Source organism: Gadus morhua, chromosome 9 (assembly GCF_902167405.1).
Source record: "Gadus morhua chromosome 9, gadMor3.0, whole genome shotgun sequence".
Lineage (NCBI taxonomy): Eukaryota > Metazoa > Chordata > Actinopteri > Gadiformes > Gadidae > Gadus > Gadus morhua.
Window position 1 is genome coordinate 2,344,181 of NC_044056.1, and position 27,492 is coordinate 2,371,672.

The 27,492-nt window shown below is 47.3% G+C and overlaps 3 protein-coding genes and 4 non-coding genes across 10 annotated transcripts in view; 6 read left to right on the forward strand and 1 right to left on the reverse strand.

Annotated features, from left to right (window-relative positions):
* The first annotated feature begins 773 nt into the window (after positions 1 to 773).
* Positions 774 to 7,123, forward strand: pdp2 (putative pyruvate dehydrogenase phosphatase isoenzyme 2). 2 transcript variants are annotated; one of them, XM_030367043.1, is made up of 9 exons: positions 774 to 1,002; positions 1,316 to 1,441; positions 1,582 to 1,707; positions 1,865 to 1,984; positions 2,078 to 2,364; positions 3,511 to 3,616; positions 4,406 to 4,642; positions 5,528 to 5,827; positions 6,312 to 7,123. In XM_030367043.1, the coding sequence occupies exons 2-9, from the start codon at positions 1,361 to 1,363 to the stop codon at positions 6,579 to 6,581; spliced, it is 1,527 nt and encodes a 508-aa protein (XP_030222903.1). In that variant the 5' UTR covers positions 774 to 1,002; positions 1,316 to 1,360; the 3' UTR covers positions 6,582 to 7,123. The 2 variants fall into 2 exon arrangements, with proteins under 2 accessions (XP_030222903.1, XP_030222904.1); XM_030367044.1 differs by having other exon boundaries at positions 1,591 to 1,707.
* A 760-nt stretch (positions 7,124 to 7,883) lies between these two features.
* On the forward strand, positions 7,884 to 11,120 carry tmem253 (transmembrane protein 253). Of its 3 annotated transcripts, none has more exons than XM_030367084.1 (8): positions 7,884 to 7,902; positions 8,625 to 8,802; positions 8,961 to 9,123; positions 9,278 to 9,388; positions 9,514 to 9,570; positions 9,690 to 9,800; positions 10,011 to 10,157; positions 10,780 to 11,110. In XM_030367084.1, exons 3-8 carry the CDS (start codon positions 8,962 to 8,964, stop codon positions 10,831 to 10,833), a joined length of 642 nt encoding a protein of 213 aa, XP_030222944.1. In that variant the 5' UTR covers positions 7,884 to 7,902; positions 8,625 to 8,802; position 8,961; the 3' UTR covers positions 10,834 to 11,110. The 3 variants fall into 3 exon arrangements, with proteins under 3 accessions (XP_030222944.1, XP_030222942.1, XP_030222943.1); XM_030367083.1 differs by lacking the exon at positions 7,884 to 7,902 and adding an exon at positions 8,353 to 8,411; XM_030367082.1 differs by lacking the exon at positions 7,884 to 7,902 and having other exon boundaries at positions 8,348 to 8,802; positions 10,780 to 11,120.
* A 5,596-nt stretch (positions 11,121 to 16,716) lies between these two features.
* frmd4a (FERM domain containing 4A) overlaps positions 16,717 to 27,492 on the reverse strand; it is a gene marked incomplete in the record, with an annotated part of 59,358 nt that continues 48,582 nt past the window's right edge. The window contains 6 exon segments of the mRNA XM_030367021.1: positions 16,717 to 17,028; positions 18,675 to 18,777; positions 22,501 to 23,123; positions 24,889 to 25,236; positions 26,376 to 26,534; positions 27,252 to 27,489. Of these exon segments, the coding sequence (XP_030222881.1) occupies positions 16,923 to 17,028; positions 18,675 to 18,777; positions 22,501 to 23,123; positions 24,889 to 25,236; positions 26,376 to 26,534; positions 27,252 to 27,489 (1,577 nt within the window).
* trnam-cau (transfer RNA methionine (anticodon CAU)) lies at positions 19,626 to 19,698 on the forward strand. Its single transcript has one exon. It is a non-coding gene; the product is annotated as a tRNA-Met (tRNA).
* trnam-cau (transfer RNA methionine (anticodon CAU)) lies at positions 20,088 to 20,160 on the forward strand. Its single transcript has one exon. It is a non-coding gene; the product is annotated as a tRNA-Met (tRNA).
* On the forward strand, positions 21,162 to 21,234 carry trnam-cau (transfer RNA methionine (anticodon CAU)). Its single transcript has one exon. It is a non-coding gene; the product is annotated as a tRNA-Met (tRNA).
* trnam-cau (transfer RNA methionine (anticodon CAU)) lies at positions 21,624 to 21,696 on the forward strand. Its single transcript has one exon. It is a non-coding gene; the product is annotated as a tRNA-Met (tRNA).

Below are 27,492 nucleotides of genomic sequence, written 5' to 3' on the forward strand. Positions count from 1 at the left end.
AGCTTTGGCAAAACTAAGTTTGATCTAACAAATAAAAAATTGGGGTTGGCTGAATAATATAATGTAAAGACCTACTATATTTTCTTTTACTATTTATTAATCAATATTGTATCAAAAATGGAACCTAAATTGCACTTGTCGCATGAGCCTTTTGTACATCTAGGAACTACAACCGATGTCTTATCATGTTAAATAATGATGTTAATGGTCATAATGATTTAATCTCTGCAAGCCAGAATGGAGACACTAGGGCACGAACCTATCTTAGTTTCATTTTCTTTGGTAAATGTATTTTCTATTCTGTGATTTAGCGTTACTGAAGAGGTTTTGAATTCATTTATAAACAACTATATATGTCGTAAAAGGCAGATATGTCCCAACTATGCTTTAATTAAGATATATATATATATACACCGTCATATAATAATGACGGTGAGCACCATATCTACGACCAAAACAAATGTCCCATTGGGCCCTAAAGTCCTGGCTACGCACCTGCATCCAAAAACATACATAAATTACCTGCGTAATTACTGTCGTGCGAATGGCCTTATGTCATGTGCTTGGGGGAAAGAAAACGAACAGCAAATACAGAATATGCATTATATGCACATACAACGGTATTGTATGATTGATATGATATTGTATGATTACAAGTGTCCCCGTCTGAAGTTCAACTCCTGCTTGTGCGCATGCTGCTGTCGCCTGTCACCTAATTGTTACTTCCCGTTTTTTTGGACATATTTGATTGGCTGACAGCGGACCACCTGACGAGTTTTGGTCAGTGTGTGCGTCAGTAAACTGACAGCCATTGTCGAAAGAGAACTTATAGTTGTCATCAGGGGTTGAGTCCTGTTGAATGAAGACTAACCTTTCAGAATATATTATCAGATATAATTCATTACCCAAGGAAATGCATTTTCCTTTGTGATTCTTATCGACACGTTGCCGACGATAAGTCAGTGACAGCATCACCCGGCGTCGGCTTTGATCTGCCAATGTGTACGTACTTGTTCCAACAACCGGCTTACTATTGCATTATCCAGCGCATAGACTACTCTGTCCCTACAGTGTTCCCGCAATAATCCCTAATCGGTTTGAATCAGAATATACTGTGACTGTTGACGTTAGCTAAATAGTCCCTTTCGTTTTGCCTTGAGCTAACGCTGGTACCGTTAGCCAGCCTGCTGCAGGTTGAACAGGCCTTTGACATGCTGTAGTGATCTAGTGAAGGTTTACCCAGAGGTTGTCCCTGTGTGACCTATTTCGCCATGATTCATTTTTTTTTTTATCATGTTTGTTCTCCACCTCACAGATTACTGACTGGCCATTGTGATAGAGATCAAAGACAAACGATCAAATGTCTGGGTTGATGTGCTCCCGCATCCTCCAAAAAGCTGCAAGCTGCACGTTGTCATTTAGTTGCAGTGCGTCTTTGCAGGTGACTTTCTCACTTATTTGATACATTTTCGCAAGGTTTTGTAGTCTATTAGCTAATCGTTCAAGGTGCATTCTTGATCGATTTGTTTAAAAAGTTGATCAGCGTTACCGATGACTATCAAAACGTTAAACTGTGTCCAGTGGATGCAGATCGGTGGTCGCTCAACAGCTGGGGCTGTAGGTGGGCGGAGCCTCTCAACTCGTCAGAATATGGACTTCCAGCTTAACCAGATCCAAGTCAACAGCATTTTACAAGCAAATGAGCAGGTAATACCCACAAATGCATGTATTACTATGAGCTTACTATAGACACAACCTTGTGTATGCAGTGAAACGGTAGATTCTTGGTATCATGCTATTGAATGTTTCAAACACAGTTGTGTGTGTGTGTGTGTGTGTGTGTGTGTGTGTGTGTGTATTTCAGGCTGTGAGTATCCCTTGGTTTGATGGCAGAAGTCTCAGTGCTGTGAGAAAGTTTGAGAGCAACCATCTTGCTGCCAACACACCTAATGAGGACCGCCACAGTGCTGCCACCTGCCTACAGGCATGTTCAGTACACCTCTCCAGACATCTGCATATACTCTGATTCAGTGCGTGATGTTTAACCCACTACTCCGTCTTATTTCTGACGGTGTAGACGCCAGGAACGCTCTTCGGCGTGTTCGACGGACACGGGGGCTGGGCCTGCGCCCAGGCGGTCAGCGAGCGGCTTCTGTCCTACGTCGCCATAGCGATGATGTCCCTGCGGAGCCTGGAGGAGCTGGAGTGGCTGATGGAGCAGGGCCGTCCGGTGCCGGCCGTCCTGCAGTGGTACAAGCATCGAGGGGACGTCAGCTACCAGAAGTCGGCCTCCTTCTACAGAGAGCAGCTGCGGGTGTTCTGGCAGGAGCTGCTGGACCACGGGGAGCACAGCGACGGCATGAGGTGCGTGGGGTCAACACCGACCTCCTCTTCCTCCTCTTCCTCCTCACTTCTCATTGTTCCGTTCAACTCCTAGTCTGGGGAGCCCCCGACCCGTTCTGCCGGCGATTTGATCACGCCCGGCAGAACGGTTCCGGAGAAGAGCAATACACTTCTTTCTTCTTCCGATATGTTTTTGTGGGAGCCAATCACCAAGTTGGCTTTTCCCCCCTGGCGCGCTATTGGCTCGTTTAACACAATGACGACAGAGAAGCAACGGCAAGCAGCCAATTGCGTACAGATTCATTTGAACTACTAGGCCCGTTGACCACGCCTCTTGTGCTGAAGAAAATGACAGCAGCCTCCCCAGACCAAGCTCAATCTACGAACTAATCTACGAACTTGGTATGGCAATAGCCAGGCTATTAAACTCCGCTATTAATGCTTTTCTAGTGGAGAAGAAAAAGCTCAGCATATTATGTAAGTCAGGGGTCACCAACCTTTTTGAACCTGAGAGCTACTCCATGAGTACTGAGTCACACGAAGGGCACCCAGCTTGATACACTCTTCTGAAATAACAAATTTTCCCAGTTTGCCTTTAGTTACATATTATTAATATTGATTAATGATACTAATCTATGTGAAGAAACTGATCATGTTAATGATTTCTCACAATAATTATCAACAATGACTTAAAAAAGGTGGGAAAGAGTTGTTCCAGAATGAGTTGTGCTATGTTTAGAACAGGCCTGCGGGCGCCTCATGCGGTCCTTGGGGGTGCCCACGGGTGCTGTGTTGGTGACCCCTGATGTAAGTCATGGTGATCGTTCTCCATTTCTTGATTATGTAGTGTACATGATGATTGGTTATGATGGGGCTTTAAGTTTACGAAGACTTGGATCTTATCCGTGTCAAGACCGTTCTCTATTGCAAAGTTAGACTGTAGCTATTGCACATGGAATACATCGGACATCCAGTGTAAAATATTATGCACCAGCAAACCCTACGTTTTCAGTCAGGGCTTAATGACGTAAATCTTAAATGCACATTGCCCTTTGAGTTTGTTGTCGTGTCTGTACAAGATAAAACCATGCCAAAGCTTGTTTATGATTGGAAATGCTATTGACATTGTTGGAATGACCCTAACGAAGATGTATTTTCTGTATTCAGCCCAGCAGAAGCTATGGACTATGCCTTTAAACGACTAGACACAGACATCTCTCTTGAGGCCCAAGTGCCCCTTTCCTCAGACCTGCTGAAGAGTACAGCCATCCAGGTAATGGGAACGGGGGGGTTCCCCATTGGCTTTGTTAAAGGTGACATATTATACCAGCAGGCTTGAGTTTGAATAGCCATTAGATAGATGAGTAACGTTTGAGCCCAATGGGTAGAGTGGTAGACTGTGTTGTGATGCCGATTTTCAGCTTGTAAGGCTAATCCCACACACACCTGGTGGTATAATAAGTCACCTTTTTTATATTATTTATCTTTGGTGGGAATGTGACGGTTGACTTTGTCACAATCGCACTACTTTTCAAACAAAATAAAAGTTAAAGGATCTGAAACCAGTGCTCCTACACATTAGTGCTGCACGATTCGATTATGGTGGACAATATTGCGATTGCGATGTAATAAACAAATGGTGACATGAGTCTACTTGCTTAGTTATCAAGGAAAATGCACACAGATTGCTGATCGTTTTAAAATGTTTATTTCTCAACTCAAACATACAAACTTAAACAAGCATAGAAAAATACAAAAACTAAAAAATGTGTACAGTACTGTTATCAAAATAACAATATTTTACAAAATTGAATAAATAATAAAAATAATATATTTTTCAAAACAAAGGCATTTCTGCAGTGCAAACTTCTCAAAAGTACAACTAAATAGAATAAATAAGAAAAAATACAACTTAAATCTTTTTAATTTTTCTGCACATATTTTTATTTTAATTAAATCTCAGCCTTTGCGGTTATACAATCACAAAGCTGATATTGCGATTCGATGAATCGTGCAGCAGCACCACTCCACATCACCTCGTCTTCGCGCTACTCGCCTGCAGGTGGCGTTCACGGGCTGCACGGCGTGCGTGGCCCACCTGGACCTGGAGGGGATCCACGTGGCCAACGCGGGCGACTGCAGGGCCGTGCTCGGGGTGCAGGAGGACGACGGCTCCTGGACCGCCCTGCCGCTGTCCCGGGACCACAACGCCCAGAACCCGGAGGAGCTGCAGCGCGTCCGGGCCAGACACCCCCCCTCGGAGACGGCCACGGTGGTCTCTGAAGACCGACTGCTGGGGGTGAGAGACGCACTGGATGGAAAGGAGCGGAGATGCAAACGAATGACTAATTCCAGTACCAATTGTCTTATACTTGTCTTACACTTAATGAAATGGCCCACCGTCGATTTCATTAAGATATACGATACAGCTGGGGTTGTCCCTCTTGTGTACTCATAGCTCGAGTACTGTAGGCTTGTGCCGCTGTACTTCTTGAAAAACTAGGTTTTCATAATCAATGTCAGACAACACTACCTAAATAGGCACGGTGGGTGTTTATATTGGTTAATCTAGTTTTGCAAATGTGTTTGAGGTCCTTGAAATTAGTTTTAGTTGGTCTAATCTGAAGTGCCCCATCGACAACCAAGGCGCAGCGGAAGTCGTGTTCTGCCTGGTTCTGGTTAGGTGAGACAGGTCTTAATAACCCCGCAGTGTTCTGCCTGGTTCTTGTGGGGTGAGACAGGCCTTGATGCCCCTGCTGTGTTCTGCCTGGTTCTTGTTGGGTGAGACAGGTCTTAATGCCCCCTGCTGTGTTCTGCCTGGTTCTTGTTGGGTGAGACAGGTCTTAATGCCCCTGCTGTGTTCTGCCTGGTTCTTGTTGGGTGAGACAGGTCTTAATGCCCCCTGCTGTGTTCTGCCTGGTTCTTGTGGGGTAAGACAGGTCTTGATGCCCCTGCTGTGTTCTGCCTGGTTCTTGTGGGGTGAGACAGGTCTTGATGCCCCTGCTGTGTTCTGCCTGGTTCTTGTGGGGTGAGACAGGTCTTGATGCCCCTGCTGTGTTCTGCCTGGTTCTTGTGGGGTGAGACAGGTCTTGATGCCCCTGCTGTGTTCTGCCTGGTTCTTGTGGGGTGAGACAGGTCTTGACGCCCCTGCTGTGTTCTGCCTGGTTCTTGTGGGGTGAGACAGGTCTTGATGCCCCTGCGTGCCTTCGGCGACGTGAGCTTCAAGTGGAGCCGCGAGCTCCAGAGCAGCGTTCTGCAGAGCCTGGAGTCGGGCGTGGACCTGGACTCCCTCAACATGTACCACCACACGCCGCCCAACTACCTGACTCCTCCCTACCTGGACGCCGCGCCGGAGGTTCTGTACCACAAGCTCCGACCCCAGGACCGCTTCCTCATCCTGGGCTCCGACGGCCTCTGGGACGAGATGGGGAGCCAGCAGGCCGTCCAACTGGTCGGAGAACATCTCAGTGGGGTGCACCTGCAGGTATTTATCTGCTGTCAGTCACTGGCTTTGTTTTCGAGCTAGCTCATTTATGGTAGATGCCTTTTCCATTTAGGGGCGGAGCTATATTACCTTTCAGGCTATTGGTGTCTGTACTCGCCAATTAGATTTGGGGGGTGGAGCCAGAACGTTGGATTGATTTTGCCTGGTAACCCAAAACTGCCAATAACATTCTATCCTCCTAACTCATGCTATAGTATAAACCAAAACCAAAATAAATAGTATTCCAACCAATCACCGACCAGGGGTGGGTGTGGTGGGGTTTGGCGCTGCGTTCACGATCGTTTTTACTGGATGCACGAAACACGTAAGGGAGGGGTGAGCGGGCTCTGTTTGTCTGGGATCTCGCTTCAAACGCCGACAGAAGAGACGCCACCCAACGTCGCTGATACGACCTTTAAACCTTTCTCCTCCATATTGATCCCTTCACCTCCTCGGTCTGGTCGCTCTCTGCTGCCCCCTGCAGGCCCCGGTGTCGGACCAGCGTCTGAAGCTGGGTCAGATGCAGGACCTCCTGCAGAGACGCCGCGCTCGGGCCACGCGGCCCACGGACCTCAACGCCGCCACGCACCTGATCCGGCACGCCTTGGGCACCAGCGACCGCGGCCAGCTCTGCCCGGAGAGACTGGCGGCCATGTTGGCCCTCCCGGAGGAGCTGGCCCGGATGTACAGGGATGACGTCACCGCCACCGTGGTGTACCTCAACTCGGACCTGAGCAAACCCCAGAAGAGCTAGCGGAGACCCGGTAGTCTCTCTACCAGACGGCCTCACGGGGTGGAGAGGACTGGATCCTTCAGCACACACAGAGACAGTGACCCATCACATATTCTAGGATATTTCCTTGTATTTTAACAGATTGATTTTTATGTTAACATGACAGTGGCGTGTTGTGTTTATGTACGTGTGTATTACACAAATATCTCGCCTAGCTTTAATTGTTACCATTGTAACAGATTTGACACAGGTTGTTATCAAGATCCTTTTTTAATTGTAATATACGTGTCATCTATGTGCAGACTTAATTAGTTAAGGAGCCACAACATTTTTGAGCCACGATGCTCCATCAACCTTTTACTGGGATGAGACCAGTCCCTTATGGCACAAAGAAACCAGAGCTGCCCGCTGTGAAGTGCGGCCACCAAAGAATATGCTCATGCGCGTTGGACCATTTGATGCAATTGGACAATCATTTTTCTTTTTTAATTAAAAATGTTTACAGGATAAGCTTTTATCTATTCCTTTTTTTGAGTTTCAATAAAGTAAAGTATGAACCATAATGTCTGTTATTTTCTAAGTCTCTGTAGCTACTAACAAACAGAATTGAAAGCGAGCACATGTTCACATTTAATTGGTAAGTAAACGGGTAGTTGATGCACCCCCTGCAGCCCCTGAGAGCGTGAACGTAAACATGTATTTTATGTTTACATTTACTATGTAAGATTTACATCTACGTAACTGATTGATCCCATTTAGATTGTCGTTTGTCCTCAGATTCACATCTGACAATGTATATTTGAAATGTATTTATTTCTTTCCTACAGAAACCAATTCAATGAGTAGTCGATTAGTAACTAGTAATAATCCTTTGAATCAACAGATTATCCAACCGTTTATTGTTGATGGTTAATAATCAAAGGAGTCCTTCCTCCCAGCGATTTGAAATTTAAAATCGGTCAAATTTGGAATTGGTAATAGATGTTTGACTTTTTCTACAGCGGCATTGTGTCATAATTTCCTAGTCATTCAAATGCTATAATATGATGTTTCCTCCTTCCAGATCCGGCAGTCTCCGAGCCCATGGCTTTCCCCTGCCACTACCTGCTGGTAATCTCCTGCTAAGGGGTAGGCTGGAGCTCAGGCTCGCTGTGCCCCCTCAGCCCTCTCACCTCCCCCAGCGCAGGGAGAGCAGGACGACCAGAGGCTGGTTCCACTGTGTACCACTAGAGGTCGCTGCCGCACCTATACTGGCCGGGAGTGGCCGGGAGGTTGATGACACCGACACAGAATAATACTGGGTGTGGGTGTTCAAACACCGGGCTTACTGCTCGTGTTAAAGGTCAGAATACAACTTTGGTCTTGTCACCATGGTGATCAACAGATCATCCTTTTATTGTCTCAACTTAGATTGTTTGTGACCTTACTCAAATTAAGGTCAGCACGTTAGTAAAGCTATCACAGTAACCGTCACATAAGACACACTATGGTCTACATAGAAAAATATGGATTTTCTTTCTCTAGCTATATACTAGGGGCCTGTATCATAGGGTTAGGGTTACCCTAACCCTAGTCAGATGTTCTTTATTAAATTATATTGTGTCTGTAAAAAGTCTTTGGACCACTTTGTTTCAGTGTTGTCAATATTTAACCTCCCCGTAATTACTGCATTGCTGCTTTTACTTTTATCATTGTAACTCTTTGATATTCTAATGAAGGCGGATTCAACCTGGGAGGAGCATGAGATTACAAACACAGTCATTATGAATAACCATTAACTAGCCAACCCTTGGAAGGAGTGAGAGAGAGAGTGGTTGAGTTAATCAGAGAGAGAGCGAGAGAGAGATCAGGGTAAAGGTTACTACTTCTTTCTGTGATTTGTGAAGTGAAATAAAGTGAAACTAGCTGTATAATGTCATGGCAAGCATAGCTAAGCAGTTTTCAAAGTCTTTCAAATACCATCAAGGCATCATGGATTCTATATTCTCCGAAGTGTACTCGTGTGCCATGTGGATTATGTGAACTTTAAACTTCCTTGAGAGCTCTCTCTCTCTTTATCTCCAGGACTGGTGGCTGTGAGGAATACACAGAAGACGTGGAGGAAGTGAGGAAACTGCAGGATCAAACCAAATCTATAAGCAACATTTCAACATCTTTGTTGAAAACCCTATAGTTTCCGCCATTATATTGGTCTTGTTTTAAATATGAAAGCGTCTGGATAAAATCCGGCACAACGAGGAAGGTAAGATCCAACATTGTGCTACATTGTCAAAACTAAATTAAATTGCAAAATGACAAATATATGTGTGTACCCCTAAGTTTATTGTTAATGTGTGAGCAGGCACAAACAGCTATTATTTTTTTTATTTATGCATTCTGATCATAGTTTTTATTATAAAGGATGACTCAGAACATGTTCCAGGAAGGCTTGTATCAGGTGTTCGTCAGGGAGACTCAGAGTGAGCGGCCGCCTCCTGAAGCCAGCGATGAGGGGGACCTGAGAGACGCGAGGATCCGCCGCTGGTTCGGGACGGTGGTTGGCAGCAGAGTCTGTGTCACTGGGGTACAGGCCTACTTCTGTACAGTCCTACTTCTGTACAGTCCTACTTCTGTACAGTCCTACTTCTGTACAGTCCTACTTCTCATGAATCTTGAATGCAGAAAATGGAATCTAAGTCTATTTGAACACAAGATGTCCCACTTTATCTCACATCCAGGCGACTCAGGCGGTCTCTGCCCTGGCCTGCATACTATCCACAGTTACCTATTCCTGTGTGAGCTTCAACTGCTCCATGAGCATGACCATGCCGGTGTGGTCCAGCGTGTTTGTAAGGTCGTTTATAACGCGCAGAGGGGTCGTTCAAAGAGAGGACCCCAGTGCCCATTAGTCACTGATCAGATCATGCATCGATTCAGCAAAACAAGAATCAACAAACATGTTTCTCTGTTCCAGTATCTAGGCACAGGGGCTTTGGCTTTACTTCTCCCCAAGAAACCGACCAAAATGCGGGTAAAGCCTTGAAGTCTCTTCTCTCTTCCCTTTTATTGTAATACATTATATTGTATCATGTGTTTGCATGTGTAATCGATCAAATGATCTATCCATCTATCTGTCATTATTGTGGACAGGTGGCCGCACTGATGGTCCTCAACCTCTTCAGTTTCCTGCTGGGATTCAGTGCTCTGCTGTCCTTCGCTGTGAACTCTGTGCACGCAGTAGCTCTCAAGACAAGCCATCAGGTACGGAACCGTGCTGCTGTACCGCCCCAAAGTCTCAAAGTGCTGGAAGAAAAGATGCATGATATAGCCTTCCCAATCGACTATCTACTTTGATATTATGGGGAACATTGCATAAATGAAGATCACATTTCGATTGTTGGACATATTTAGTTCTACTGTGTTTGAGGATCTAAAAGTAACGCTGTTGTCTGTTGTTCTGCCTCCTGCCAGCGGATTGGATCGCGTGTAGCAGAGGGCAGCGCTATAACCTTCACTGGGCTGTGTCTGCTGGCGTCCCTCTACACCCTGTTTCTGACCTGGAGGGGTTTACGTCGCTACAGCGCTCCCAACTCTCAGACCTACGGCCCAGTACCACAGGTCAGTACCCCCGAGACAACACCTCTCAGACCTACGGCCCAGTACCACAGGTCAGTACCCCCGAGACAACACCTCTCAGACCTACGGCCCAGTACCACAGGTCAGTACCCCCGAGACATCACCTCTCAGACCTACGGCCCAGTACCACAGGTCAGTACCCCCGAGACAACACCTCTCAGACCTACGGCCCAGTACCACAGGTCAGTACCCCCGAGACAACACCTCTACGACCTACAGCCCCTAACCCCGGTCAGTACCCCCGAGACAACACCTCTACGACCTACAGCCCCTAACATAGGTCAGTACCCCCCGAGACAACACCTCTATGACCTACAGCCCCTAACATAGGTCAGTACCCCCCTAAACAACACCTCTATGACCTACAGCCCCTAACATAGGTCAGTACCCCCCTAAACAACACCTCTATGACCTACAGCCCCTAACATAGGTCAGTACCCCCCTAAACAACACCTCTATGACCTACAGCCCCTAACATAGGTCGGTATCCCCCTAAACTAAAGTCAGACACAGCGATCTATAGAGTTGAATTGCAGCAGTAGAAGGTACTCTGTGAGGTCACTGGTGTGTGTTGATCTTGTTGGTTGTTTCTTGTTTCCGGCAGCATCTCGATAACGGCACATCTCCGCTACTGGAGCAAGCGGACCTCGGCCTTTAGATCCAGCTCTTCAAGAGGACTCTGTGGCCCCTGGGTGCGTGTGGGGGCGCAGGCGGGGTCTCGGTGGTGCTACGAGGCCAGGGCGGGGGGGAGGTGCCAAGGCTGCACAGTGACAGGGCTGAGCAGGACAAGAGCAATAGAACAACTAGATACATGTTTACAGAACAGCCAAAGAGGGAGAAATGAACAGTTTGTAAGTTATGGTGAAAAAATATCATCAATTATAAAACCACTCCACGTTTCCATCTCTCAAAATAAAAAAACGATGTTGTGCCATGACAAGCAAATGGAAATGGGCTGTTCTTGAATGAATGAATTACAACCCACTCTGTAAAGAGTACCACTAGAGGGCAGTCATCATCTGTTTAGCTCCTGTATGACACAAAACACATTTAGGTCAAATACTTTGCAATCTAAAAAGTCCCCCAGAGTCATAAATAGTCATGTCCAGTTTATTTTCGAAGCCCCTCCGAGTGAGGGTCTCAGAGGATTTCACAGGCCCAGATTTGATGAAGATACCTAAACCCACAAAAGTCCTCTCAACTTAATCTATAGGATACCGAAGATGTTTCACCTACTTATCCAGAAACAACTCAAAATATCGAAAATATCGTAATAATTAACTCGAAAGAGATGCAAGACCATTTAGTCCAGCAGAGAGTTTGTAGTTCAACCCTGCGCCTTTCACATTAATCGGCTTAAGCAGAGCTTTTCAATCGTGTCCAGGTAGGCTGGACATGAGGCAAAAGAGTTGTACCCCTGGCTAATCACATATCACATATACACACACAAACGTGTGTGTGTATATGTGTGTGTGTGAGAGAGCTAGAGCACGAGAGAGAGAGAGAGTGAGTGAGTGAGAGAGAGATGTGTAAGAGTGTAAGAAGGAACCAGTTTCTCACGGCATACAGGGTTAACAGCTTCCAGCTGTCCTCCGCTTGGCAGCGAAGCTACGAGAACACTGTGGGGAGGGAGGGAGAGAGAGAGGGAGAGGGGGAGAGAGGGAGAAGGGGAGGGAGGGAGGGAGAGAGAAAGAGGGAGAGAGAGAGAGAGAGAGAGAGAGAGAGAGAGAGAGAGAGAGAGAGGGGGAGAGAGAGAGAGAGAGAGAGAGAGAGAGAGAGAGAGAGAGAGAGAGAGAGAGAGAGAGAGAGAGAGAGAGAGAGAGAGAGAGAGAGAGAGAGAGAGAGAGAGAGAGAGAGAGAGAGAGAGGGAGGGAGGGAGGGAGGGAGGGAGGTAGAGGGGGAGAGAGAGGTCCGCTAGCAAAATGTATGAGGCAGAGGAAATGAAGGAGGGGCCAGGGGAAGAGTCGATCTCTTACTCAATCGAGCAGCATCTTTGTGTTTCTGGAGTTCACAAATCACTTCTTGCATATACACTTCATGATAGAATGTTCAGAGGTCTCTTCTGTGTTGTAACCCACTACGCACACTACCCCCCCCCCCCCCCCACACACACACACACACATAAATACATCCACACAAACACACACACATAAATGCATACATACACACGCGCACACACACACCACATACACATAAATAATAATACATGCACCCACACACATAACATCCTTACACTCACACACACACACACACACACACACACACACACACATACAAATACATCCACACACAACACACACACATACAAATACATCCACACACAACACACACACATACAAATACATCCACACACAACACAGACATACAAATACAGATACACAACCCACACACACAAACAAAAGCACACACACAGTCTGTTGCATGTATATGCCTTTTTTTCTCAACTCATTAATGGTTTTAATAGAATCAAATCATTCTTTTTTTGAGACGCCGGGTTGTAAAGGATAGTCTTTAGGTGGGTGTGGGAATCCCTTGTGAACCATTTGTAATACGAATGCTGGCCTGTGTGAGACGATGTGTGGGTGAGTGTGTCGACGCTGAGAGGGAGTGCTCTTGGAGCCTCCTTTGATTTGGGATCTGGCTTCACTGACTCAGAGCCGGGATAAAGCGAGCCAGACAATGCTAGTGAGATAAAGTTAGCATTTCAAAGAATGAGTCAGTAATGAGTAACGAGCGAAGGGGGTTGGTCGAAGTGACGATGAATGACGCAGGATCACCTGGAGAGCAGGATTACTCAAGTGACCACCGGTGCACACACACCCCTGAGACAAACACACACGCACACACAGAAAATAATTACATTTGCATATTGAGAACATTCAGCAATAATTTATTTTCATAATCTCAAGAACCACCAAGTCTTCTCATCTGGAAAATTCATTATCAGTTGCCAACAACACAGTTTTGAAAAATGTAAAGTTACTATACAAATTCTTAATAGAAAAAATGAATAAATTAACTGTGGAATTTAGTTATTTTTTTTGTCAATTCCACATTTTTTTAAACCTACAACACCATTGATGTCTGGTTACAGTTCAACAGAAGTGATCAAATCTGGTTACATGCTCTATTGTTTGGTAGAATAAGTCTTCTACTATTAAACTGTAAGTTAAAATAAGCTTGGTTCTGCACATCTGGTTTGGAATCTATAGTTTACATTGAAGGGTAGTCTAACTCCTACGTGACTTAGCAGTAACTGGTCATTTTGTAGCACCTGAAAGGGTTGTTACGATGTCAGAAATCAAACAAACAATACTGGTTTCGTATAAAATGGGGTATTGTTAAAACAGTGGTGAATGTTAAAAACCCCCACAAAACCGTACGGCGTCCCTCCATACATACGGAAAAAGACTGATAAAAGTTAGTTTTATCCTTTTCTCAGACTATATATATATATATATATAAAAAAAACACCCTCATATGTCGCTATAAAGTACAGAAAGTATGGCATGTTTAGACCTAAAGGGAGGGACAGTACATCACACTTCATCACGTTGAGCTCAGAGGTCAGAGTTCACCACAAGGACAAAGGTCAAGGTTCGAATAGTGTATAAAGACGCGCTCGTTGTGGAGCAGAGAAGGCAGATGCTGGATAACTTTTAGAGGGCGGGGCTGGGGGGCGGGGCTGGGGGCGGGGCGGGCAGAGGAGGGGGCGGAGCTTATCTCTAGCTTGCCTGGCAGGACATGCACGGGTTCATGGCAGACAGTGGTCTCTACGGGGGGGGGGGGGCTGGATGCATGGGTGCTGCGGCTCTGAGGCGGGGGGGCTGCGAGAGGGTGGGGGGCCGTCGCAGCAGTCCATTTTGGGGGGGGCTTCATTCCTTTTTCTTTTTTTTACTAACTACCTAAGTCATCTCACAGAGCACTTGCGGGACAAGTCAAACAGAACCAGCCATGCAGAGTCTGGTCCCAACGTCTCACGCTGGGTCGAGGAACACGGACAGGATGACACACGCTTTACAACAAGGACACGTGGGACACGTTGAGAAACAAACAGGCCGGTGGCTCTCCTGTGTCAGTGCTGTGAAATCGGGTGAAAGCAGACCATAATATATATCTTAGGGATGGGTGCAAAGGATTTTCCATAAAGCATGAGTCACTATCTTTCGTGGGTGAAACCATGCAAAATTATGTTTTCGTTTGAGGGGAGCTCGGCCGATTTCATGCGCCGTTTTCAAACTAAGTGTGCTCTTAATTCCCTTTGAGGTCAGGATTTGCATCAACACTAAATTAAGTCGTAGGCCTAAGTTGGAGCTCACAGCAATGCGTTCAACCCCATTAAGAGATGCCTCCCTGACCACTAAAACTGTGTTTGTCTTGTGCTTCAAAACCAAAGGGAGAACCAATGTTTCCCGTACGCAAATAAACTTGGGTTTAATACCAGGTAATGATAAGACTGTTTGTTTTAGTTACACAACGGGCACGTTTGTATCCTTAATGACAGTACAAGCTTGAAGCACCAACCTTTTTTGGCACTGATAAGCCAACATTAGTATGTGCTTCAACTATAATCATGTGTCGTGCTAGTCAGACTATGTGTGCGTGTGGGTGTGTGTGTGTCTGGGTCAGAGCACTGTGATTATACAGTTGACCGGGCCTAGACTTTCAGGATCAACCGACTGTTTTCCTGCACTGACCTGCAGATGATGTGTACAGACGACTAGCAAATGGAAAGACAGACCAACAGAGTGACCCACAGACAGAGGGGCAAATGTGTAGTCCGATTTTCAAGAGCCTACTGCACTCTGCATCGCAATACCAGTCTCGTTCTACGACTCAATGACTGACTTAACATTTCTGTGAACACTAATATATGTTTGTATAAGGGGCTGTCAATTGCTTTTTTTTATTTAGTTAAGTACAATGAAAGAGATGTTCTCCATGATGTCTCCTCCCCACAGAGTCCCAGATGCCTGAACAGATCCAGAAACACAAAACATAGACAATATACACAAACCGCTGAGACACACACACTCACACTAGGGCTGCTCGATTATCGGAAAAATCCTAATCACGATTAATTAGGTCAATATTGAAATCACGATTATTCAAACGATTATTTTTGAGTTTGAAAACATGTTGTATTTATTCAGCATGTCTCTTGCCAAAAATAACTTTGGAACTGAGATCTTTGAAATTTCCCCTTAAAAATGACACAAAATGGTCAAAAAGAAAAGGTTCCAATCTAATATAAAATACAGATATGTATCCAGCTTTTCTGCCCTTTCTATATAACATAAAAAAACGTGATTATGTTAATTTTGTGATTGTTTGAAGCTAAAATCAAAATCGCGGTCACAATTTGATTATTCGCCCAGCCCTAAATCACACTCATACACACACACACACACTCATACACACACACACACACACACACACACACACACACACACACACACACACACACACACACACACACACACACACACACACACACACACACACACACACAGACAAATGAGCGTTTACTGCCAGCCCAAACCCTTCGCTGCAGTAACAGGCTTTCGTCTCCGAGCCACAAAGGGTGCTTCATCGTGTACCAAAGCCTGTTTCTCACCCATGCACTGCATGCACTGCTACGTGTGTTATTGCTACAGCCCTCCTTCCCACAAAGCCATCCAGCCGCCCACAAACAGAAGCTAGCCGTGTTGTTGTTGTCATCCTGTTAGCGTGTTAGCCTCCAGTAGGCCGGTAGTCAGATGGGTCGGTGTACGTGCCCCGAGCTGCTGTGGGGTCCATCCGTCTGCTGGATCTTTGGTTGGCGGGGGCCTTCATGAAACAGAGCAACTCGACCTTGGTTTTTTCGTATCGTTATGTCGAACATACAGATTGTAAAGAAAAGCACGGAGGAACGGAAAAGAAAAAGAAAAAGAAAGACTGAACGGGGAACCCAAACCTAGCTATGGGGGCGGGACGTGTGTAGAAAGACGGTGGCTCAACTCCAGCAGGGGTCCCTCTGCCTGTGGGCAGCACTGGTCGAGGCTCAGAGGACAAAGGTCAAAGGTCAAAGGTCCGCTGGAAAACGGGGTCCGGGTGAGCGGGGGGGGTGTGTCTGTGAATATGTGTGTTGTGTCTCGTGAAGCCTTTTGCCTCAGAAAGCGTTTCCTCTCTCTTAACGTTCAGCCCTCGTTGAAAGGCGCACTTTCTGATCACCAAGCACAACGAGTTCGGGGTTGGGTTGGGGGGAGGGCTGGGGTCAAAGTTCAAGATCGGAGTGTCTCTGGTTGTCTATCTGCCCCCCCTCATCCCCCCCCCCCTCCCATGAAGTAGTCCCTGAAGCCCAGGAGCCCCCCCCTGCTCAGTACGGCCGTCTGAAGAGCGAGCAGAGAGAGAGAGAGAGAGAGAGAGAGAGAGAGAGAGAGAGAGAGGGAGAGAGAGAGAGGGAGAGAGAGAGAGAGAGAGAGAGAGAGAGAGAGAGGGAGAGAGAGAGAGAGAGAGAGAGAGAGAGAGAGAGAGAGAGAGAGAGAGAGAGAGAGAGAGAGAGAGAGAGAGAGAGAGAGAGAGAGAGAGAGAGAGAGAGAGAGAGAGAGAGAGAGAGAGAGAGATAGGGGGGCGTTCTAAAGACGTGGTCATCCAGCGGGTGGTGCCGATGGGAGCAGTGATGGACAGTGGGGGGTGGGGGGGCGGTGATGGGGGGGGGGGGGGGGGGGGGGCAGTAGCCGAGGTGGACGAGGGCAGCAGAGGGGCTCAGACCAGGGTCCCGGGTTTGGCCTGCTCCGTTCCGTACCACGGCTGCGGCTCGGCCAGCTCCGGGCCCAGCGGGCTGCCGGGGAAACAGCGGTCGCCGAAGGACCTGGGAGGGGGGGGGACACAAGAGACCTTTAGGCACGACGGACCGCCCTGAGGTCAGGGGTCAAACACAACGTCTCTGATCAAACTTGTTGGGGTTCGTTCCACAAAGCGGGATCGGCAGAGCGAGCGGTGAGGTGAGCGTTCAGGAGCAGTGCGGCGCAGAGAGCCGGAGACGTGTGACCGGGAGAGAGGCCCGCGCCGAGCAGAGCACAGAGCAGAGAGCATGCAGGATAGAGAGACCGCAGGCCCCCCCCAGTACAGCCCCTCTTCTGACAGGGAGAGCCAAATAGTGAGCCCTCCTATTTCCAGCCCTTTGTTTCGGGGGGGGACAATGGCGTGCCAAATAAGCAACCGGTTAAACTAGGTCGTCGAATGGCGTTTTTTTTTCTTTTCGATTACCAGCTCAACTCGACTCGTCTCTACGCCACTCGCCACTCTACTGGCTGTTGGTATCGGGTTTCCAACGGCAGATAGTGCCGCCCGATGATACCCTCTCAGTGTCGTGTTCGTAACAGTGATGACGCTGCAGTGAGGTCATCTCAAACAACAGGGGCCGTAGTGCAGGATTTCCCGTGATGTGCAACGATGACGCCATAGGGACGTTTTTATTAACCATTCTCTCTGACCAATCAGTATTCTGTATCCAAATATGCGAGCGGAAGTAGAGTCGAGTAGAGTCCAGCATTCGGAAGCTAACGATCAGTGGAGCAGAGCCATAAGGTTGCCTTGTTGGCTGTGGGAACGCTTCGTGGCTACGGATGTGGTGATCCGACGCTGCGGTATCTCTAGTATCGCCAGGTTATTGTGCTTTAGTGTGCGTCTAGGTCTGGGGAGGCGTCCTAGGCAGTACCTCTATGCATCAGAGCTGGGTTGAGTGTGAGATTGACTGGCGTCGTCAGTAGGAGAGCTTTCAGCTGTAACTCTAAATCAGGAGAGAGGACACACACACACACACACACACACATGCATACGAACACACACACACAACGGAAGAAAGGTTAGTACAGGAATAAAGTGCGAGAGAGAGGAATATTAGGGTTAGGAATATTTGGGAGGAAGAAATATTTGCAGGACCGAGGAGTTAACAGATAAAAAGAGAGAAGTCATGGTGAGAGAGAGAGAGAGAGAAAGAGAGAGAAGGACAGTGGCGTGCAGATGAACAAGCAAGTAATTAAATAGGCGAAAGGAATGAACCTATTATACATATGAGAAAAAGATTGAGAGAAAATTTAAATAAACAAAGACCAGATTAAAACCATTCCTTGGGCTTAGTTGGTAAAGATAATTAAAAGTCCTTGGAACCAGAAGTATGAAGGCAGATGAAATAGATACTGAGGTGGAGGTTTCCACATCTAGACGGGCCATGAACCAGACGCAGACAGACAGAAAGCTGTTTGCTTTTTTGGATTGGTTGGTTTGTTTGTGTACGTATGTGGTTTGTGCATGTGTGTTTGCGTATGTGTGTGTGTGTGTGTGTGTGGGGGTGTGCATGTGCGTGTGGTGTGTTTGATTTGGTTTTGTGTGTGTGTGTGCATCTGCATGTGTGTGGTGTGTTTGTTTGGTTTTGTGTGTGTGTGTGTGTGTGTGTGTGTGTGTGTGTGTGTGTGTGTGTGTGTGTGTGTGTGTGTGTCAGCGTGTGGGTCTTACCCGCTCTGCCAGTTGAGAATGTGTTGTGGGCTACAAGGGGGAGTGGGCGTGGCCGCCAGTTCGCTGGAGGGAGTCATACTCCTCTGACTGTGTGGGGAGGCAGCTACGGAGAGAGAAACACACCAAACCTCATGAAACACAGAAAACAAACAACAGATTCACCTTCACCATTTACAACAAATAGCAACAGATACACGGACGGACTGGATGCTTTATCGTCGCTTTCCTAAACTCCAACTGTAGCTGCTGCTCTCCAACCCGACACCTAAACGTACTAGTTTCTATATGTACCCATCATTTCAAACAGTACTGGGGAAGTATGTAAGAGTTAAACCACATGGGGGGGGGGGTTGGTATTGGAAAGTAATGAACGACGTTGATGTGGCCGAGGTTAAGCCCAGTTTGCTACCAACGACAGAGTACATTTCTCTCCAATAACCGGCTCCTCAGAGAGTTCATTCCAGCACATTACCACAGTAACCAACAAATATATACGTTTCTCTCATCATAAGTAACTAATGCTGTGAGCATATTGCTGCTTTGAGACCAAAAAAAATTGCGTTGTCGAGGAAACATCTGGTCGATGGTTCTGCTTGACTGTTGTTTTTAATTTTGGATTTGCAGCCCATTGAACTTTTAAAAGTCAACTGGGTCTTTGAAAAAAAAAATGCACAACCATGGAAAGTTTTTAACCAATCAGGATCAAGTATTGAACAACGCGGCGGTGGAAGTAACAAGAAAGTCTGTCTAATTCCAGCTCCAGAATCACCAAAGAGGTCGAGGTCACGGGTCGGATTCCTTTGGCATTCCGACTCCGGCTCACACTGAGGTTTGGGGCGTGGTGGTCATGGTGACACAGAGCCCCCGGGGGGAGAGGGGGGGGGGGTGGCTCAGAGATCAGGTTACACACTCAGACTGGGGTTTTTCCCCCTCCACTGGGTAAACACACAGGCCTCGTTGGCGCAGTAGGCAGCGCGTCAGTCTCATAATCTGAAGGTCGTGAGTTCGAGCCTCACACGGGGCACTGCTTTTCGTGGGGTGCGGGGAAAGGCTAACCTCCGGGCAAAAGATCTGGCGTCAGCAAGCTAGCACAACGCCCGATAGATCTCTCTTACAGAGGTGTCGCTCATAACACTAAGTTTCTGCGCCTTTTAAGGACCTCAGCCCGGTAAGTAGACCAAACTTCACTAGATTAAGCCGCCTTTCCACCGCAGGAACTTTACCCCAGAAATAGGAATCTTTGCAGGAACTAAGTGTTTTTAACCAGGGTTTAAAAATAGTTCTTGGAACAGTACTCAACCCCAAAAGTGTCCCCAGGACTTCCCCAAGGGTCAGGGACCTCTGGGCTGGGGCTTGCAGTGCTGGACCTTTCTGATTGGTCCAAAAATCACAGTCCACTGAGTGCACTCCCAGGCCTCGTTGGCGCAGTAGGCAGCGCGTCAGTCTCATAATCTGAAGGTCGTGAGTTCGAGCCTCACACGGGGCATTGCTTTTTGTTTGTGGGGGGGGGACGTTGAACTTCCAGGCAATAGATTACTGCATTAGTATTCAAGGACGACAACCGATTTTCCCTTCTCACAATGCTGTCGCAGTGGGACTAAAGCATTGGTTCTCAAAGTGCGACCCGCGGGCCAATGGCGGCCCGCAGAAACATTTCTGGCGGCCAGCCATGACATACAGATGTAAATTATAACACAATAAAAAGTCGCCTCTTTTTGCTCGGCTTTCAATTAAATCCTTTTACATTTGTTAGTTTTAATCCGACTGTACATTACTTTGAAAGGATGAACCTCAGTTCCGTGATTTAGACCTCACTTGACCTCACTCCCAGAGGTCCACGGTGCCAATGTTTTTTACACCACTGGGATGCTGACGGCGTTTCCCGCCAATTTCTTTATCCTTTGGCGGCCCTCAGTCAAATTTTTGGTTCCTAATTTGGCCCTCAGCTGTCAAAACTTTGAGAACCCCTGGACTAAAGCCTTAGTTATTGTTGCACGCCAGGGGGTTACGGGCCCCTGACGTCCTTGCGGACCCTCCTTACGTCCACCGCAAGGGCCAGACGTGCGCCTCCCAGAAATTGCAACCCGACGTAGACCTGACGCAGACCCAAAACAGGTTCACAACTGCGTCGAAGCGACTGCCTGGGCATTGCCTTGCATCGTCAACGTGGAACCGTGACTAGGCCTTAACACAGGTGGCGCTCACAACACTAATTATCCCCACCTTTGATTTACCAGAGGATAAAAGGACAAACTTCACCAGATTAAGCCGCTTTTCCACCGCAGGGACTTTACACCAGAACCAGGAACCTTTGCAGGAACTAAGTGTCTGTCCACCACAGGAACCAGGGTCTAGAAGAAGTTCCGGGTACATTATTTTACCCCACCGGAAAAGTCCCTGGGACATTCCAAAAGGTTCCGGGAACTTTGGGCTGGGGCTTCTAGTGCAGGACGTTTATGATTGGTCAAAAAATCATAGTGAACCCAGGCCTTGTTGGCGCAGTAGGCAGCGCGTCAGTCTCATAATCTGAAGGTCGTGAGTTCGACCCTCACACGGGGCACTGCTTTTCGTGGGGTGCGGGGAAAGTCTAACCTCCGGGCAAAAGATCTGGCGTCAGCAAGCTAGCACAACGCCCGATAGATCTCTCTTACAGAGGTGTCGCTCATAACACTAAGTATCTGCGCCTTTTAAGGACCTCAGCCCGGTTAGTAGACCAAACTTCACTAGATTAAGCCGCCTTTCCACCGCAGGAACTTTACCCCACAAATAGGAATCTTTGCAGGAACTAAGTGTTTTTAACCAGGGTTTAAAAATAGTTCTGGGAACAGTACCCAACCCCAAAAGTGTCCCCAGGACTTCCCCAAGGGTCAGGGACCTCTGGGCTGGTACTTGCAGTGCAGGACCTTTCTGATTGGTCCAAAAATCACAGTCCACTGAGCACACTCCCAGGCCTCGTTGGCGCAGTAGGCAGCGCGTCAGTCTCATAATCTGAAGGTCGTGAGTTCGACCCTCACACGGGGCACTGCTTTTTGTGGGGTGTGAATATGTCTCCCCAATTGTGGCACATACAGCCAATAGATTCCTGCAATAGTAAGAAGTAAACTGAATTTGTAAATACAACTGGGTTTGTAATCTTTCTAACAAACCTCGCGATAGTTTTACAACTTTATTTGTTTCGGCTGATTTATTCAATTACTAAGTGACAAATAAACTGGGTATAGCAAATAACCTTAGAACCACCATTTTACCATTTTCACCATTTTATCAAGATACTACGTGCTGGTTTATTTCTGCTTATACCATAGTTATACCAACAATGACCAGATTTTAGATGACTTTCATCTTTAGTTACTTCCATCTATTACATTGTCTGTTTTGTTGTATTAATCAGCTGTATTTTAACTAACTCTAGCGACCTAGAAACCACTAGTATTAGGGTATGCATACAGAATTTTGAAACGTGATGTAACTACTATACATCTAACTGCTTGCACTACCTAACTAGTACAAAGGAAAATATTAACATAGCCACTCTGAACTCGGTACCGTTGTTCTTTGAATTAGGTTGCGCAGCACTTTTTTGGTTTCAACTCCAATAGACATTTTGCAGGTGTCCTAATTATCTAACTGAGTGGGTTAAACTAGTAGGTTAGTCTCCTACCCGGGCCCTGACCCATAACCAGTACCAGCCTCACTTGTGGGTCCCTTAAGTCGAGAGCTAAACGACTAAATGCAGAAATGTGTAGGCGATGTCCTAATATGTGACGGATCGCCCGTCAGGGCCCAGAACTCCCAGCATGCACCGGGGGGCGGCGAAGGCGCTCACCTGGCGAGCACCTGGACAGCGTCCCCACGCGGCTCCCGCGGCCGTGTCCCAGGGTGCCTTGCTGCGAGCCCGTCTCCGACGCGTTGGACCCCGAGTGCGAGTGGCCCTTCTCCTTCAGGCTCCCCGACGACCGCTGGTACCAGCAGCGCAGCTCGTCCGACACCGCCACCCGGCCCCCCGCCCCTGCCGTCCCCCCTCCGCCCGCCCCGTCCCGCCCCAGCGAGGGAGTCCGTACGATCTGCGAGCGGGACGGCGTGAGTCGACCGCCACCGCCGCCCTCGGCGGCGCCGTCGTCGCCCGCCCCCCACGTCTCCTTGTACAGCCCCCCCGCCGTGTAGGAGCTGGAGGTCTTGAACTGGGCCTTGACGCTGTAGTGGCCCTCCTGGTCGCTCTCCAGGCTGCGCACCACCACGGGGTTGGGGCTGCCCTCCACGTACAGCGGGTACTCCTTGATGCGGTACTGGGAGGAGGGCTGCGACTGGCTGTGCATGTAGACCCCGTGGTGGCCGCCGGCCGAGCCGCCGCCGCCGCCGCCCGCGCCGCCGCCGCCGCTGCCGCAGCCGTTCTTGGCCGCCAGGTTGGGCATGGAGCCGGAGTTGGAGGAGCCCAGGTGGCCCGCGGACCTGGAGGGGGGGACGGAGGGAGAGTTAAACCCGGTAGACCAGGGGTCGGCAACCCTAGGCGCGCGTGCCACCACTGGCACGGGGCAGCATAATCATTGGCACACTTAAAAGAAAAAAAAAAGAAAAAAATCATTATTAAAAAAATTCACAGCACAATGCGGCAACATAATCATTACTACCGATTATTTTTTTCACTTTATTCTGTTTTGGGCATTTCCTCCCAGTGCAAATATGTTTTTGAATGAGTTTCTGAAAATGGTGTTTTAAGATGGGACATATGTAATTATAATTTGTAAGCCCATGTTGCAAATATAACAACCAAAAAAACATTTAAAATGTTTATGCATGAGGACTGCTTGTGGACTTTATGAAAATAGTATAATTCAAGGTCTTCTGGAAATGTTTTTTAGTCGCTGCGTCATAATTCAGCTTCATTTTTTGTATATTGTTGCTTAAGGCACACTCATTAACGAGAAAATGTCAAAGTGGCACTGCATGTTGAAAAGGTTGCTGACCCCTGCGATAGACCCTTCTCTCAGAGGAAGGTAAGTAGGTAAAGTTGTATTTATAGGAATTAGGAACCTTCAGAGCCTGGGTTACACAGTGCTGAACAAGGACACATGAGTCCAATACATGTGTCAACACGATGAAAATGTACTAGCAAAAACACAAAGAGCAGAATTATGCAGTTTCACCAAAAAATCGTTTTGGTGTGGATGTGGCCAAAGTCTGCTACCCCTGCTCTGACTCATAAGAGGAGCAGAGCAATTTATTTGTTCTTGATTCAATTTAGATTCAGAATCTTTTTTTAATTAATTATTTCCATAATCTAGAAGCGAGTATGCCTAAATGTACATGCCCTTTTACATTTGTCTATGTTATGATTATTACTTTTATGCTGCAAGTTTAGCTCAGGAACAATACTATACAATGGTGTATTCCCTTTTTGCAAGTTAAAGCACAATGAAATGCTTAATTGTAAAAAATATTTAGGTATTTTTGTCATCTGCACGTATTATTGAATCGATATCGAAGCAATTGAATCGAATCGAATGAAGCCCTAAAGAATGGAATTGAATTGTGAGGAACCTGGCAGCACCCAGCCCTAGAATAAAGATATAATGTATAGAATATAGATATAATGTATAGAATATAGATATAATATATAGATTATAGATATAATATATAGAATATAAATATGATATATAGAATATAGATATGATATATAGAATATAGATATGATATATAGAATATAGATATAATATACCGAATATAGATATAATATATAGAATATAGATATGATATATAGAATATAGATAGAATATATAGAATATAGATATAATATATAGAATATAGATGATATATATAGATATAATATATAGAATATAGATATAATATATAGAATATAGATATAATATATAGATATAATATATAGTATATAGATATAATATATAGAATATAGATATAATATATAGACATAATATATAGAATATAGATATAATATATAGAATATAGATATAATATATAGATATAATATATAGAATATAGATATAATATATAGAATATAATACATAGAATATAGATATATTATGCAGAATATAGATGTAATATATAGATATAATATATAGAATATAGATATAATATATAGAATATAGATATAATATATAGAATATAGATATAATATATAGAATATAGATATAATATATAGAATATAATACATAGAATATAGATATATTATGTAGAATATAGCCATGCCGGCGCCCACCTGTGGCGCTGCCTCTGCCGCTGCCGCGCCTTGGAGGGGGAGTCCTCCCCCAGCGTGGAGTAGTTGGGGTTGCCCCCGGGGGCCAGGGGCCCGCCCCCCCCGGGGTAGTAGTGTTCGGAGCTGCTGTGGCTGGTGCAGGACGAGCAGTCGTCCAGGGGGTCCGAGCCGTTGGAGCGGCCGGGGCCCAGGAAGAAGTCGGGGCTGCCCGTCACAGCGCCCCCCGGGGGCCGGGGGTGGGAGGCCCCGGGGTCCGAGGCCAGCAGCTTGCCCTGGGACTCCAGGCTGGAGCTGCGGTTCCTAAAGTGCTGGGCCAGGCTGTGCAGACGGGTGGGGCTGATGTCCACAGACCTGGGGGGGGGGGGGAGGGGGGGAGGAGGGGGGAGTGAGGAGGGAGGGAGGGAGGGAAACATTACATCACTGAGGTATGGAAGTGGTGTAGCTGAGCTACAACTGAGAATACATTGCATGTCGGCTATATATTAACATGCATTGCATTACACACACGCCCACACACACACACACACACACACACAAACACACACACACACACACATGCACAAAAACACACACACACACACACACACACACACACACACACACACACACACACACACACACACACACACACACACACACACACACACACACACACACGCACACACACACACACACACACACACGCAACCTAAAAGGGATTGACCTTTGTATAGCTTATGTTGCCTCATGCCTTTGTTTCTTGTAATGTCATTTCCACTTGCACTTTAATGCACTTCTGCACCAGTCAGACTTCGGGTCAGATCAGTGTTTCACTCATCGCTCATACCCGGCAGTTCATGAATGATTGAATCTCACTCTAACATCTCACAAACATCCTGCTCAAAGTATGAAGTGGAATGAAATAAAATGAATGTGTGTTTGATAGTTCGTAACTTAATGTTCTCAATGTCTTTACTCGGACCCGACGGATCAGAATTAACGACCTTTACCCAAATGAACCTCCAATAAGGAACTTTGTCATTCATCTTTAAAGGGGACATATTATACCACCAGGTGTGAGTGTGATTAGCCGTTACAAGCCGTTTCGAAAATCTGCCCCATATGACATCACTAGGGGGCGTGTCCACCTAGATGTGTGCTGGATAGATGAGCAACGTTTACTTCAGTCCACTGGGTAGGCTGGTAGACTGATCTATCAGCACAGATCTAGGTGGACACGCCCACTAGTGATGTCAGAAGGGGCAGGTTTTCGAAACAGCTTCTAACGGCTAATCACACTCACACCTGGTGGTACGATATGTCCCCTTTAAGCTATCTTTAAAGACACAAACGCGTCGTAAGGCTTTTCCCAGGATGCACCAGAGCAGCTACGCAGTGACATGCACGTCCCACGAGGCCAGAGGCTCACATGCGTCCATGCACGGGGCGGGCAGGCTCCAGGTCCCGCGTGTCCCCGGGCGGTTCCCGGGGGGGGGGGTGGGGGCTCTGACCTGGTGGTGTGTACGTAGCGGGGTGCTCGGGTTCTCAGGTCGGGGGTGGAGGGCATGCTGGACTGGGAGCTCCAGCCGGGGAGGCTTCTGACGGGGCTACTCTGGAGGGAGTCGCTGCCCCCTGGCTCTGTGCCCCCCGGGCTGGGGAAGCGCCTGTGGCTTCGGGGTCCGAGGGGACGGGGGGACGGGGGGACGGGGGCGGGGGCGGGGGCGGGGGGAGGGAGGAGGCCGGGTGAATAATGCATCATGGATGAAGTCACAAACACCGCGTGGCGGACAAATCAACAAAACAATATTAAACGCTGAGGCGGCGACCGCAGCTGCTAGGTCAACTGTTTAGCGTTTATCGTCTTTATTCGTTTTTATTTACTGCGTTATCGCCTAGCAGGATACCAATGGTTAAAACAACAAAACAAGAATGAAGCCTTATATCTATATCTATATGGTATATATCTATTTAGTATACGCTACACGTGAACCTCCTAAGATGGCGCAATTTGATTGGTTCGCTATCTCGGGATATTGGGCAATGTCCCGAGACTGAGATCTCAAACTCGGGATCCTGCGTGACGTTCGTCTCGTCACGCTAATAAAAACAAATAAATCCCGGCGAAAAAGTGTTATCTTGTTTATTTTCGGAGTATTCACGTGTAGTATTTACAAAATAATAACTATTCCCCCACTATTTACTTCGCCTTCGGCAAATAATTGTTAACTATATATAATTCAATAATATAAAAATAAAACCTCCTCTATGGTCTGTGGCCGCCGTCTGAATGACACTGAAGAAGGGGAACAGCGTGTGTGTAGCAGTGTGACCCCTGCTCCGGGGGCCACAGTGGACCCCCCCCCCCCCGGGCTCCCCTGGGGCCTCACCTGCCGTGGGACGAGCGCTTCTTGACCTTCTCGTAGGGCTCGTCCAGCGACGACTCGCTCCACATCTTGGGCTTGATGGGGGACTTGTCGTAGTCCATGCGCGTGTAGTGGAGGTGGCGCAGGCCGTCCAGGGACTGGGGCGGCGGGGGCCGGTTGTGGGACGGCGGCCGGGGCGGGAGGCCCTTGTGGGGGGACGCCACCGGGGAGAAGGTGGGGGTCCCCGTCACCTGGGAGTCGTCTG

What these genes read in the sequence shown, in the direction of transcription:
- pdp2 (XM_030367043.1), top strand. Translation starts at nt 1,361, where the DNA reads ATGTCTGGGTTGATGTGCTCCCGCATCCTCCAAAAAGCTGCAAGCTGC. An exon ending in GTGCTGCCACCTGCCTACAG is followed by an intron (nt 1,985 to 2,077) that starts GCATGTTCAGTA and finishes CTGACGGTGTAG; the next exon opens with ACGCCAGGAACGCTCTTCGG. An exon ending in TGAAGAGTACAGCCATCCAG is followed by an intron (nt 3,617 to 4,405) that starts GTAATGGGAACG and finishes ACTCGCCTGCAG; the next exon opens with GTGGCGTTCACGGGCTGCAC.
- tmem253 (XM_030367084.1), top strand. Translation starts at nt 8,962, where the DNA reads ATGACTCAGAACATGTTCCAGGAAGGCTTGTATCAGGTGTTCGTCAGG. An exon ending in GCAGAGTCTGTGTCACTGGG is followed by an intron (nt 9,124 to 9,277) that starts GTACAGGCCTAC and finishes TCTCACATCCAG; the next exon opens with GCGACTCAGGCGGTCTCTGC. An exon ending in AGAAACCGACCAAAATGCGG is followed by an intron (nt 9,571 to 9,689) that starts GTAAAGCCTTGA and finishes TATTGTGGACAG; the next exon opens with GTGGCCGCACTGATGGTCCT.